Source organism: Chinchilla lanigera, unplaced genomic scaffold (assembly GCF_000276665.1).
Source record: "Chinchilla lanigera isolate Chin_1 unplaced genomic scaffold, ChiLan1.0 scaffold00113, whole genome shotgun sequence".
NCBI lineage: Eukaryota > Metazoa > Chordata > Mammalia > Rodentia > Chinchillidae > Chinchilla > Chinchilla lanigera.
Genome location: NW_004955514.1, coordinates 1,474,455 through 1,487,720, shown reverse-complemented (window position 1 = coordinate 1,487,720; position 13,266 = coordinate 1,474,455). Strand labels below are relative to the sequence as shown.

At 55.1% G+C, this 13,266-nt stretch overlaps 1 protein-coding gene across 2 annotated transcripts in view; it reads right to left on the bottom strand.

Moving 5' to 3' along the window:
* The window catches only part of Cfap99 (cilia and flagella associated protein 99), a gene marked incomplete at its 3' end in the record, with an annotated part of 38,801 nt that overhangs the window by 2,531 nt on the left and 23,004 nt on the right, over positions 1 to 13,266 (bottom strand). For both annotated transcript variants that reach the window (XM_005408729.2, XM_013506810.1), the window contains 5 exon segments: positions 8,712 to 8,916; positions 10,280 to 10,368; positions 10,520 to 10,594; positions 11,505 to 11,579; positions 11,728 to 11,808. In XM_005408729.2, coding sequence (XP_005408786.1) covers positions 8,712 to 8,916; positions 10,280 to 10,368; positions 10,520 to 10,594; positions 11,505 to 11,579; positions 11,728 to 11,808 — 525 coding nt within the window.

The window sequence follows — 13,266 nt, the reverse complement described above, 5'->3', positions numbered from 1 at the left end:
GAAAATAAAGGCAGCTGAGCCACCTCCTCAGCTGCCCCAGGGACAGGCTGGCCTAGTCAGGAAGGCACGGGCCCTCCATGGTGGAGTCTGCAGGGCATTGGGTTGGCAGAGAAGGGGCGTGAGGGGAGGGGAGGGGCAGAGGTGCCCAGCTGGGGGCACTATGGCACAGGTGGGGGACCGGGAGGTGAGCACCAGGCAGCCAAGTCTGTCTCAAGGCCCAGCTCCCTGACCTACCTGGGGTCCCTCGGGTCAGCGGTGCCTGGTGCTTCTGGGGCTGCGCAGGTGGCCCCACTGTGAGCGCCGCCTCATGGCGAGTGCTGGCCCCGCATGCCCAAGGGCCTGGGTTCCATGCCCGGCACTGCCAAGGAAGACGAAGCAAAGCCCGAGGGCCGTTTCTATGGCTGGAGCCAGGCGGAAAAGTGCTCAAGTGCCGCCCAACTAAACCGCACAAATACTGTGGCTGGACAAACACAGGCAGAGGATGGCGCCAGGGACAGCGGGGTGGGACGCCACTCCCTGGGGGCCCTGGTATTGACACTGGTACAGACCCTACATCAGTCTCACTTGGATGAGGGGTTGGAAAACAAGTTTTATTCAATGTAGCTAGTTATCTGCATGGTTGATTAAATCTTTTTTGTTTGTTTTGTTTTTTGAGACAGGGTCTCCCTCTATAGCCCAGGCTAGCCTGGAACCCTCAGCAATCCCCCTGCCTCAGCCTCCCAAATGCTGGGATGACAGGTGTGTACCACCACATCCAGCTGATCAAATCATTTCTAAAAGCAGATAAAATAGCTGGATGCAGTGGTGTATGCCTATAATCTAAGCACTCTGGGCGGCTGAGGCAGAGGATCTAGTGCAAGCCTACCCTGAGCAACTTGCAACTTTGAGATTTTGTGAGACTCTGTTTCAAAATAAAAAAGAAAAAGGGCCAGGGATGTAGTTCAGTGTGAAGGCCCAGAATTCAGTACCCAGTACAAAGACACACACACACACACACACACACACACGCACACACACACACACACACGGTGGGGGAGGAAAAAATGAAATGACAAAGTATAATCAAGTAATTTAAGACACTGTTAGAGTTCAGTTAAAATATCAATATTACCATCAGGGTTTTGTTTTGTTTTGTTTTGGGTACCAGGAATCAAACTCAAGACCTTGCGCTTGCCCAGCAGGCGCTGTGCCGCTGAGCTGTACCCCGGCACCATCAGGTTTATAATGCGTCCTTTTCCAGCCCTGTTTCAGCCAGCCACTGTGGGAGGAGCCAGAGAGCCCCGTTCCCAGTTCCAGTCCCACCGGGAGGCCGGTCCTTCAGAGGACTTCGGCACCCATGCAGGGAAAATCTGGCGGGCACAAACGTTTTCCCTCTGGAAAGCTTCCGCAGGGCGTGGTGGCGCATGCCTGTAATCCGAGCACTCGGGAGGATGAGGCAGGAGGATCCTTATGAGTTTGAGACCAGCCTGGGCTACAAAGTGAACTGAAGGCCAGCCTGAACTGCAGAGCAAGAATTTTTTTCAAAAAGACAAAAAAAAAAAAAAAAAAAAAAAAAAAAAAAAAAAAAAAAAAAAAAAAAAAAAAAAAAGAAAAGAAAAGGAAAGATGCTTCCAAGGACCCAGAGCAGCATGGAGGAGGGACGGAAGGGCACTCGCAGCCAGGCTGGGCTAACGGGGTCTCAGCACACACAGAAGCTGTGATTCACAAAAGTCAGTGTGGTGGCACATGACTGTAATCCGGTACTAGGGAGGCTGAGGCAGGAGTGATTTCTGAGGCTGGCCTGGTTTACATATTGAGACCCTGTCTCAAAAAACAAAACAAGTCAGTGCCATCTAACCTGTGACTTGGTAAGAAAGAATCCTCGTCATCTGAATACTTGTGGCAGGGCTGGGGATTTAGCTCAGCGGCACAGCGCCTGCCTGGCAAGTGCAAGGTCGTGAGTTCGATTCCTGGTACTGAAAAAAAAAAAAAGAAGGAGTTCCTGAATATGTGTGGCTGGGTGTCCTTAGGCTAGAAAGAAAAGACCTGCAGCTAGGGCTGCCTCAGGCCAGCAGGACAAGAAGGACACAGCCCTGGGCTGGGACACCAGTCTTCTGTGGCCTAACTGAAGGCAGCTGAGTCAGGGAGGTGCAGGGTGGCCAACACACAAGGAGGGGCCGCCCCTGCCCGTGCCACGACATAGCCATGACACGCAGGCAACTCGTACCTGGAAGGGGCACGGACACTGCCCGCCAGGCGGCAAACCACCTCTGAGTTGGCGTCACTCAACATGACATGCGTGACTGGCACCAGGGACGGGGCAGCGAAGCCAGCTGTTGTGGCTGCGACCCTTCCTGGGAGCGGGATGACCTGATGGGAGGGCAGCGCTGGCCCTACTCCCTCCTCAGGCCTCAGGGGTAGGCCAGGTCTTCTGTGGTCCGGCTGCCCCTGGAAGGGGCACTGAGGGGTAAGGATGACCGACATCTTTCCTCCCAGGGGTCTGTGCCCCTCCAGGCAGCCTCAGTGGTCTCTTCGAGGATCCCCAGCCTCGGGTCAGGGACAGGGCCTGGCCACTCACTCTGCACCGACCCCACCCGCCCCACCAAGTGCCTGTGGCCCCCAGAAGCCAGGGAGGCCACGGGGTGGGAGGATCTATCCAGCACTGCAGGAAGGATCAGTGTTACAGAGAGCCGAGGCGGGGAGGTGCAGTGACAGAGCACGGCCTGGTGTGGGTGAGGCCTGGGCTCCATCCCGAGCACCACGAAAATAAAACGGAAAATTTGAAGGTTAAGAGGTGGCAGGACCTCAGAGCACCACCACTCCTCTCTGACAGACACCAGGGAGTGTGCGTCGGCCACCCCTCATACCAGCACAGGCCCACGGGAGCCTGGACCCTCACCCCCACCAGGGGCACGGCCTGCCGTTGGCACAGGGCCAGACAGGCCCAGGTGGAGCTGACTGGGGGCCTTGGACTCCAGCCCATCTGGCGCTAACACGGTGCCCCTCCCCCGCCCGTGAGACTGGGGTCACAGGAGGCCCCGGGCAAAGCAGGGCTTTCATGGTGGCCAGCAGGAGGGGGCTGCCCAGGCCTGGTGACAGTGGGCCACATGGGGAGAAGTGAAAGAGAGGCCTGCACCCCCCAACCAGGGAGGTACAGATGGAGACCAAGCTAGGACCCTGGAGGCCGTCCCCCGACCCCAGGTCAACAGAGGCTGACAGGGACCCGTGCTTGTTCGTCCACCTGGCAGGAAGGTGGCAGTGCCCCCTTCTGTCTGCCAGGATGGTGTCGGAGGGAGCCGACACAGGCTGCCCTAGGAGCCAGAGGCTCGTAATATGATACCCCCGAAGGTCTAAGCTTCCATAAAAGCCCACGTGTCACACCAGAAGCCAAGGGGACCTCAGAGTGAGTAAAGAAGGGCAACCAGCAGTGCCAGCGCTCAGACGCCAGATGCCAGATTCCACAAAGGTCTTCCAAGGCACCGCGGAAATGCGGCACGGGCAGTCGTGAGCACGTTCCAGACAAATGATCGCAGTGGGGTTTCAGCAAAGACACAGAGACATAGAGAAAAACCAAATGGAAATTGAAGGATGGGAAAATAACCAGTTACATTTACACCTCAGTGGCTGGGGTCAGTGTCAGGACGGAGGGCAGAGTGCAGCATCAGGACCCGAGGACAGAAGTCACCCCACAGACAATGGAGAGACACAGACCCTCGGGGCCGTGGGGACTCACAGACGACCTAACATACCTGTTGTCAGGATCCCCGAGGAGGACAAACAAGCCCGAGATGAACAAGAGTATTAATGGCCAGAGCTGTCCAAACTTGCCAAAAATATAAACCTGCCCTAAAATAATGGCCACAAGTTCTTTAGGGAGAAAGTGATGAGAGAAGGAATCTTGTAACAAGAAAGGACATAGCAAGCAAAAATGGGTCAATACAACAGACTTCCCTTCTTTTTTTTTTGAGACAGGGTCTCCCTATGCAGTTCAGGCTGGCCTTGAGCTCACTTTATAGCCCAGGCTGGCCTCGAACTCACAACGATCCTCCTGCCTCAGCCTCCCAAGTGCTGGGATTACAGGCGTGAGCCACTACGCCTGGCCAGACTTACCCTCTTTTGTGTCTTTTTTTTTTTTTTTTTGAGGCAGGGTCTCTTGCTATGTAGTTTAGACTGGCCTTGAAGTCACTCAGCCCAGGCTGGTCTTAAACTCGTGCCAATCCTCCTGCCTCAGCCTCCCAAGTGCTGGGATTACAGGTGTGTGCCACCGCAGCTGACTCTTTCCTGTCTTTTGAAATATGTTGGGTGGTCGAAGCACAAATTATAGCGCTGTCCTATGTGGCTGTATGAGGAAGTGTATGCAGGAGAGATTCTTATAAAGAGGGAGGATAAAAGAACGTAGAGGGAGCCGGGATTTCTACACATCCCTCAGATCGGTAGAAATCACACCATGGAGACAGGGTGCCATGCCCTGCTGCCCTCTGGGTCTGAAGCCCCCAAAGGCCCACGTGTCAACAGCCTGGCCCCCAAGCGGTGGCACTGTGGGGCAGGCTGCCCTTGAAGTGGACAGGACCCCAGCCTCCCCTCTTCCCTGCACCACCGTGCACTCCCCTGTGAGGTTCTGCCTCACCGCGGCCCAGACCAACAGGGTCAGTGGAACGAGGCCTGAAACCTCCAACTCTGTGAGTCAAAGCAAACTTTCCTCTTTCCAAGCTAGTTATCCCAGGGGTCTTGTTACAGCAGTGAAAAGGTGAGTAATGTGTGTGTAACGTAATGCGCTGAGCAACAGCCCAAGCTGTGTGCGGGAAAGAGACACTCTACATAAACATGACACGTGAGTCGAAGTGGGAATCTGGAGAAAAGTTTGAGCAGCTCATAAGATGGCAAGAGAGGACTGGCAAGCACAAGGTCCTGAGTTTGTTTCCCGGTACAAAAAAAAAAAAAAAGAAAAAAGAAAAAAGAAAAGGAGAAAAAGAGAACAGACTAGAAGATAGAGCAAATGAAACAAATAACGGCAGAGTTAAATCCTAACAAAATAATTATGTGTAACCAACTAGTCTATAAACACCAACAGAGACTGGTAGAACAGATTTTAAAACACGATCCAACTATATGCTATCTATAAGAAACTCAATAATGATACAGATTGAAAGTAAAAGAATAGTAAATACGTATCATCCAAAGATTAAGCAAGGGGCTGGGGATTTAGCTCAGGGGCACAGTGCCTGCCTGGCAAGCACAAGGTCGTGAGTTCGATTCCCGGTACCAAAAAAACAAAACAAAACAGAACAAATTAAAGAAAATGCCAGGTGTGGTGTCGCACACCTGTAATCCCAGCACTTGGGAGGCTGAGGCAGGAGGATCATTGCCTGGGCTACAAAGTGAGCTCAAGGCCAGCCTGAACTGGATAGTGAGACCCTGTGTCAAAAAGACAAAAATAAAAAAAAATAAAAATAGGGTCACTACTAAGAATGCACAGCAATTGTAAGTGTGCATGGACCAAACAGCAGAACTGTAAAATACGTTAAGCAGAACCTGATAGAACAGAAAGGGAGAAGTTCATAGTTACAGTTGGAGACTTCAGCGTCGCTCCTCAGCAACTGATAGAGCAACAGACAGGAAGTCAGCAAAGGTGCAAAAATAAGCAACAGTGTTGGGGATATAGCTCAGTGGTACTGCGCCTGCCTGGCAAGCACAAGGTCCTGAGTCCAATTCCTGGCACCAAAAGAAAAGAAAAAGAAATCAGCAACACTAGCAGCCAGCAGGATGAGCCAGCACTCCCACAACACTCGAGGACGACAGTGAGTTCTTCTCAAGCCCATACAGTGTACAGCAGGACAGATCGCACCCCGGGCCAACACATTTAAAAGAGCTGAGATCACAGTGTGTGTTCACCAACCACAATGGAATCCAGCTCACAATCAGTAACAGGAAGCTGACAGGAAAATCCCCAAGCTTGGAAACCGACACACTTCTAAATAATTCATGGGTCAGGGAGGAGATCTGAAGGAAATGGAAGAAAATACACTGAACTGGATGAAAATGAAACACAATGTACCAAGCTTTGTGTGGCACAGTTCAGACAATAAGCACAAGGCAATGGACAACACTAGCTCTTCCAGCAGGAGAGCCAGGAAGTCTCAAATCAATCATCTATGCTCGCATCTCGAGACCTAGAAACTGCAGAGCAAAAGAAGCACACAACGAACAGAAAGAGGGAAATAACAAGTCAATTAACAACAGCAAAATGAGTCAGGCATGGGGGCACATACCTATAACCCCAGGAACTCTGGAAGCTGGAGCAGGATGATTGGAAGTTCAAGGTCAGCATGGGCAATTTAGCAAGATTTTACCTCAAACTAAAATAAAAATTGGTTTGGGGATACAGCTCAGCAGTAGAACACTTACTTAGCATTTGTTAGGCCCTGAATTCAATCCCTAGTAGAGGGGGTAAGAAAAGGAAAAAAACCTCTAGCAAAATCATAAGAGAAAATTAATTGTTATGGTGTGTGTCTAGACGTCCCCCAAAGCTTCATGCAGTTATGGGGCGGGCTTCTAGAGTTTGCGATTAATTCATGACCCAGTGTTGGGATTATGGGTGTGAGTGCTACACCCGCTCTTGGGGGAGGCAGCCTGCGTACAATAGCAGGGAGGGAAAGAGGCTGGTTCACTACTCCTCCAGCTTTGCTCTTGCTGTCTTTGCTGTTTTCTGTAGCCAAAACTGTTGCCCTCTGCCATGTGCCACTCTACATTGGCAAGCATGGAGTGAAACCTCCACAAACTGCGAGCGAAATAAACCTTTCCGTCCTTAATTTTGGGCGTCAGGTATTTTGTCTCTGCAAGACAGAAAAGTAACCAAGACATTAATGAAACAAAAAGGTCAACTCTCTGGAAAGACACATAGAATTGAAAAATCTCTAGGAAGAACTACAGGGAAAAAAGTGAAAAGATACAAACTTCGGGTGTTAGGAATAAAACAACTTTTATCACTACAGACGTAAAATGGATGTGATAGAATATTACAGTCAACATCTATGTACATAAATTTGACCACTCTATGAAATGGACTGTCTTGGTTACTTTTCTCTCCTTGCTGAGGCAAAATACCCAGCGTCCAAAATTAAGGAAGGAAAGGTGTATTTAGCTCACAGTTCGTGGAGGTTTCAGTCCATACTCGCTGGCTCCAAGGCAGGGTGGCACATGGCAGATGGCAACAGTTCATGGCAACGGAAGATAGCAAAAGCAGCAAGAGCAAAAAGTAGGGGAGAACTAGCCTTTTTTCCTCCCTTATATTGTAGGCAGGCTGCCCCCACCCAGGGGGCGTGTAGCACTCAGTCTCCCTGCCCTCCTCCTGCACAGGGTCAGGATGATACAAGGTAAGGACCCAGCCCCCTGCTGAGTCACTTAGTTACCCTTCTAAACTCCTCACACTGACACAGTGACCCGGAGGGGAGTGGTAAGGGCATGTGCCTCTCACACCAGGATGCAGCACTGCGGAGTCACTTAGCCAAGCCTCTGGACCCCTCAAGTTGACACAGTGTATCAACCATAACATGGACCAATTCCTCAAAACAGGCAAACTAGCAGAATGCTCTTAATATGGAATAGATTGATTGACTAGTCCTTAACTAGTAAGGAAATGGAATTTGTAACTTTAAAACTTCCCTAAAAGAAAGCTGCTGCCTCTGGTGTAGTTCAGTGGTCGGCACATGCTTAGCATAGACAAGACCTTGGGTTTGTCCCCAGTACAAAAAAAAGTAAACTAAACTAAAAGGAAAAAGCAAACCTTAACAGTGAATACACACACACACACAAATGAGTCTCAAGGAATATGAGTGACTTTCCCACGCCTGCAGCTCAGGGGCTCTGCAGGAAGCATCTTAGGCAAGACAGAACCCAGGTCAGACCTGCTGGGGTGGGTTGGGGTCCCCTTTTGGCAGGCACTGTGAGGCCCACAGCAGCCAGGCTTTCTGGTGTCATGCCCAGGTGGGGAGCCCCAGCTTGGCAGTGCAGAGGAAGCACTGTTTCTGGGACATTGGGTTGGTACCAGGGGTGCCCCAGCCCTCACGGGAGAGGAGGCTGTGGCTGCTGATCCTGACAGGTCAGCTTCAGTGGATTAAGAAATGCAACGTAGGTTAGTAGAGCACACTCCTCGGCGGGGTCTGAACGTGCGACCTTGACCTTATCTGTCCTCTTCACTAAACTCCTCCGCCAGGCCCTTCCCCGGTGATGCTCCCGCCCTGGAACCAGCCAACCATGGACTGAACCCTCTGAGACCTTGAGCCAAATAAACCTCTCCTTCAAGCTGCGGGTGTCGGTATTGGGCCCCGGGACAGGAGGGCTAACTGATACAGATGTCATCTGCAAACGTGTCATATGCAAATGTGTCCACCTTCCAGGATTTTCTGCCAGAACTGAAGCTCTGCCCTCAGGAGCACCCTGAGACCTGTGGACCTTGTGACCTGCTAGCGAGGGGACAGCAGTCTGGGGCAGGACCTCTGGCCACGATCACACAGCCCTGGTGGTGTGAAACCCCTCGGAACCCTTCCCTGCTGAGACAGGGACAGAGAATTGGGGCCACCTGATAGGTCTTAGGAGGACATAACCCAGAACCAGCCACAAGCCAACAGCCACGGGAGCATGCCCTCGGTGGCTCTGCTGGCCACAGCCCAGGCTCCTGGAGGTCATGGCTTAGCCAGCTCCGTGTACCCCTAGTCAGGTACATAGCACATCACCTGCTCCTTCTTCTGGTCTGCCTTCTGCTTGTTCTCCTGCAGGACATGCTGCCGGGCCAGCACCGCCTCCTCGTGACTCAGCTTCCCCTGCAGCCTGCGGCACTCACTCATAGCCAGCTGCTCCGCTCGGTCCTTGGCCTGCATCCTCTCCTGCCACTCAAGGAATTCAGAGATGTCCCCGTGCCCGTCCACAAGCTTGTCAACTCTGAGGACACAAGGACAGAGACGCAGGGTGGGGTCCCTCATCTGAGCAGGGCCACTAGGAGGCCACAAGTTCCCGGGGGCTGTGGTCCTCAAGGCACCTGGCCTCACCGCCCACTGACCCACGGTGGCCCCCAGGCCCTCCTCTGCACCCACACACCAGCACATCGTTCCAGGTTCCCCTTAGTCCCAGTGTGCTCTGCCCCGTCTGTCTGTCTGCCTCCCTGTGCACTGTGTCTGGACACCATCCCCATCCTCCTGTCTGTCCATCTGCCCAACTCAGACACGGAAGGATCAGAATGGGCAGCTTGGAAGAGGCATCAGGAAGGGGTCCAGGAGGAGGTGACGCCGAGAAGGTTTAGGGAGGGCCAGGGGTTTGGCAGGTGCCCCCCTACCCTGGTCCATCTCTCCCAGAGCTGGGATTATCTGCGAAGGGTGGCTCAAGCCTGACTGTCCTTTATAGACTCATCGGCAGGACTATAGACTCCTGGCATACTGTGAAACTCGAGGTACCTGCTTGCCACCCCTGCTTCTGGCCACAGCTCTCCTAAAATCCCCGGAGTTGCCAAAGGGTTCAGTGTCTCTCATATGCTAATGAGAAGGCCGCTGGCTGGGGCCCTAGGCAGGTTCAGGATGTGCTGGTCACTAAGACCAGGTGGGCTCAGACGACTGGGCTCTTAGCCCCCTCACCTGGCCCTCCAGGATAGGGAAAGGAAGTCAGAGTTGAACCAACCACCAGGCCAAGGATGTCATCAATGGTGTCTATGCAATGTCACCCTCAAAAAACCCAAAGGACGGGTTTCAGGGGGCTCCTGGGTGGTGGAATAGGTGGGAGGTTCTGGACATTGGGGCCCAGAGAGAGCATGGAGGTCCCCACCCCTTCCCCACTCTTCACGTGGTAATATCCTGTGCCCTTGGTAATATCCCATCATCCACCAGTAAGTGGAGCTGGGCATAGTGGTTCACGCCTGTAATCCCAGAACGTGGCAGGGTGGGGCCGAAGAATGACAATTTAGAGAGACCCTGTCTCAATGGGAAGGGCCTGGGTTCAATCCCTAGAACTGCAAAAACAAACAAACAAATAAAACCAAGATGGAGAGCCAGAACCCTGAATTACAGCCAGTAGATGGGAAGCACAGGGTTGGCGTCTGCGGCCAGACCCAGCTGTGACGCTGTCTGAGCGGAGAGGGCCCCAGATGTGCCCTACTGCTGCTGAGAGCACGGAGAGAAAAAAGGTCTGGTTTGGTGTCTTCTGACACATCCTCCCAGCCTTCAGCCCTCCCCCACTGAGCTGCAGTCACAACCGTCCCGCAGGGGGCAACCTGGAGGAGGGTGGGCAGAGGGAGCCCCGGCGCCCCATGCCTCACCTCTGTAGCTCCTTCTCCACCTGGCGCCGGTACAGGGCCCCTTCCCGCAGGATGGCAGCAGCGTTCAGCTTGACAGGGACATGGTCAGGCTGCAGGGAGGGTGGAGGACGGGCTGGTGGTGGGCTGGGGGTGGCCATACCCTCCCTGTTTACCCCTGCCCAGGTAATGCAGTCTGCCTCAGCATGGGGCCGTCCTGGGGGCCCCCAGCTCCTGAAGGGAGGGAGAGGGGGGCCCCCTCACCCTGTAGAAGGTCAGCTTGGGAGTCTTCCGGATGCGGGGCAAGGCGGATTGAGGCCGCAGCTGCTGCTTGGAGTCCTGTGCAAGCCAAGCAGAGACAGCCTGGCATCTGTGCCCGCTTGGGGCCCCAACCCTCTTGAATGGACTGCAGCCTTGGAAGCCCACTGCTCCTCTCCGCCCCAGTCCAGCCCCATCCGTGCATTCCCACCGTGGCCCTGGGGGCCTCTGGCCTCCGTGCCCTCCAGCCGTGCTGCGGTGCTTGGCCTGGGGACGGGAGCCTCTCCTCAGCTGCCCTCCAGCCTGAGACTGGCTGGCTCCTTGCCAGGCTGCTCCCCAAGTCTCTCCTCCCACCCCACTGTGCACCCAGGAGCTCCAAGCCACAGTGTAGGGCAGCTGGTAATGGTGCCCAGAGCCTGCCTGCGCTGCAGCCCCTGGGGGCTGAGCTCCCGAGCCAGCGTTTCTGGGGCATGGCTTCCTGTCCTGGTCCCCTGCGTTCTCCTTCCAGGCCGATGCCCTGGGTTTGTCTTTTTGATAGAAGTTTGAAGCGCTCCACTCGAGGCATCTGGGACCCAGAGTCGAGGCGGCAGGTGCATTCTCTCTCGGGCGCCTTCTCTCCCCAGGTCTCAGGTGCGCGCTCGCCAGCCAGCGCTCTGCCTGGCCCCAGGGCCCCTCCCATATATGCTGGGCATCTGCCCATGACAGGAAGAGGCTAAATAACTGGCCTCCATGGCACCACTGAAATAGTGTCCTTTATTTTTGGCGGTGCTGGGAATTGAACCTGGGCCTTCCCACTGAGCTGCATCCCCAGCCCTTTTATTTCAAGACAAGGTCTTGCTGGGTCATTAAATTGCCCAGGCTGTGTTTGAACTTGTGATCCTCCTGCCTCAGCCTCCTAGAGTGCTGCGATTCACAGGTGTGCTCCACACCCGGCCACTGGAACATCGCTGTGATCTGAGAACACGCCATGGTAGAGATTGGCCGGCATTACCTGTGTGGGTGGCCCCCCATGGGGCCTGGGCATGGCGCACCGCAGCTCTTCTCTGTTGGCCAGCAGCAGCAGCTCCTGCCAGGACACCACATGGCTCCTGCCACACTGGCTGAGTCCCCGCACCCGTGGACCACTGGGGGGACGCACAGGTGGAGCCCGCCAGCCCCCTCCCCCTTAGCAGGTGCGGGGACTCTGGGCCCTGTGGAGGCAGGGGCGCCACCACCTCGGCCTTCAGGCGGTTGGATCTCTTGATCAGCTGCAGCTGCTGCTGCTCCCTGGGCTCCTGGTAGGTGCTCCGTGGGACCTGCGGGGGGACCAGTCAGTGGCTGCCACACAGAGGGCATCTAGAAACAGCACCGGCATGGGGCGTGTGTAGGTGAAGAGACAGTGGACAGTGGCCTGGGCTCGTGGAGAAGGCCCTGCCCAGGACACACTGGGGGAGGCGGGGGCCCAATCTGAGCAGGGGGCAAGAAGCCAGAGGGGAACGGCTGGCTCCTGACTGAAGGGGCAGCAGAGGGCTCTGGGGGTGCCAGGAACCCAGGAAAATGAGTGCTCTGGGATGGCCCTGCAGAGACTAAGGTGGCCTCAGGGGCATCCTTTGGGTCTAGTCACAGCTGCATCCATGCAGGGGCAGCCAGCTGGGACACCCTGGAGGCCAGGCCTCTACTCCACACTCCTCACCCCCTGCTCCTCCTGGGCACCGAAGTGCGTCCCCTCCACACCTGAACCGAGTCCCGCCCCCCTCCACTCCGTGCCTCAGAACCCTCTAGTGCCTGCGTCTCCATCTCCCGCACCCACCACCTCCCATCCTGCCTGCCTGCTTCAAGATGCCTCCACATACCGCCGCTCGCTGCCCTCCTCGCCGGCCAGCCCGAGGGACCCTGCGTTGGTGCCAGCCCACCTCACCCACCTCACCAGGGAGGGCACTGCCCCAGGCCCTGGCACACACACTGCTCACTGCCCGCTCTGCCCTGCTGTGACCCTGGCCCACTGCTCACTCCTTCCAGGTCTTCATTCCAGGTACCGCTCCCTCGGCCTCGCCGGGCACGTTACTCGGAACCGCTGCCCCTCACCCCAGCTGCTTCTGCTCCCCTTCCCTGCATTGCTCCCCCTCCTCAGCACTCGTCACTACCCGACATGTGTGAGGAATTTCACGTTTCCTGTTTCCCGTCGGAGTTCCTACTGGAAAGCACAGGCCATGGGAACACAGTGCCTGGCTAGTGGGGTTCTGCAACTATGGAGCGAATGGATGAGTGAGCTGGCTGCAAGGGGCAGGGCAGGGAGGGCAGAGAGAACAAGTGTGTGGATCCAGCATGGCCACCTTGTGGACCCTGGGGAAGAAGAATGTCCACCAGCATCTCACAGCTGGCGCTGAGAAGCACAGGGCTACAGAGCAGCAGCTGGGCTGGGGAGAGAGGGAGAGGGAGACGGAGAGGCGGGGGGAGAGGGAGAGGCAGTGGGAGGGGGAAAGGGACAGCCCAGTAACTCGAGAAAAATGCTCTGGTTCCTGAAGAGATGGGGTCAGAAATGTTGAAGATCCAGCAGATGGGTTAGCTGAGGGTTACTTAGCAACAAGGCCCCTGATCATCTATCCACCCACCACCCATCCATCCATCCTTCTACTCATCCATCCAACTGCCCACCTACTCATCCATCCATCCACCCACCTATCCACTCATCTATCCATCCACCCACCCATCCACTCATCCATGCATCTATCCATCTACCCATCCATTCATCCATTCATCCACTCATCCATCCA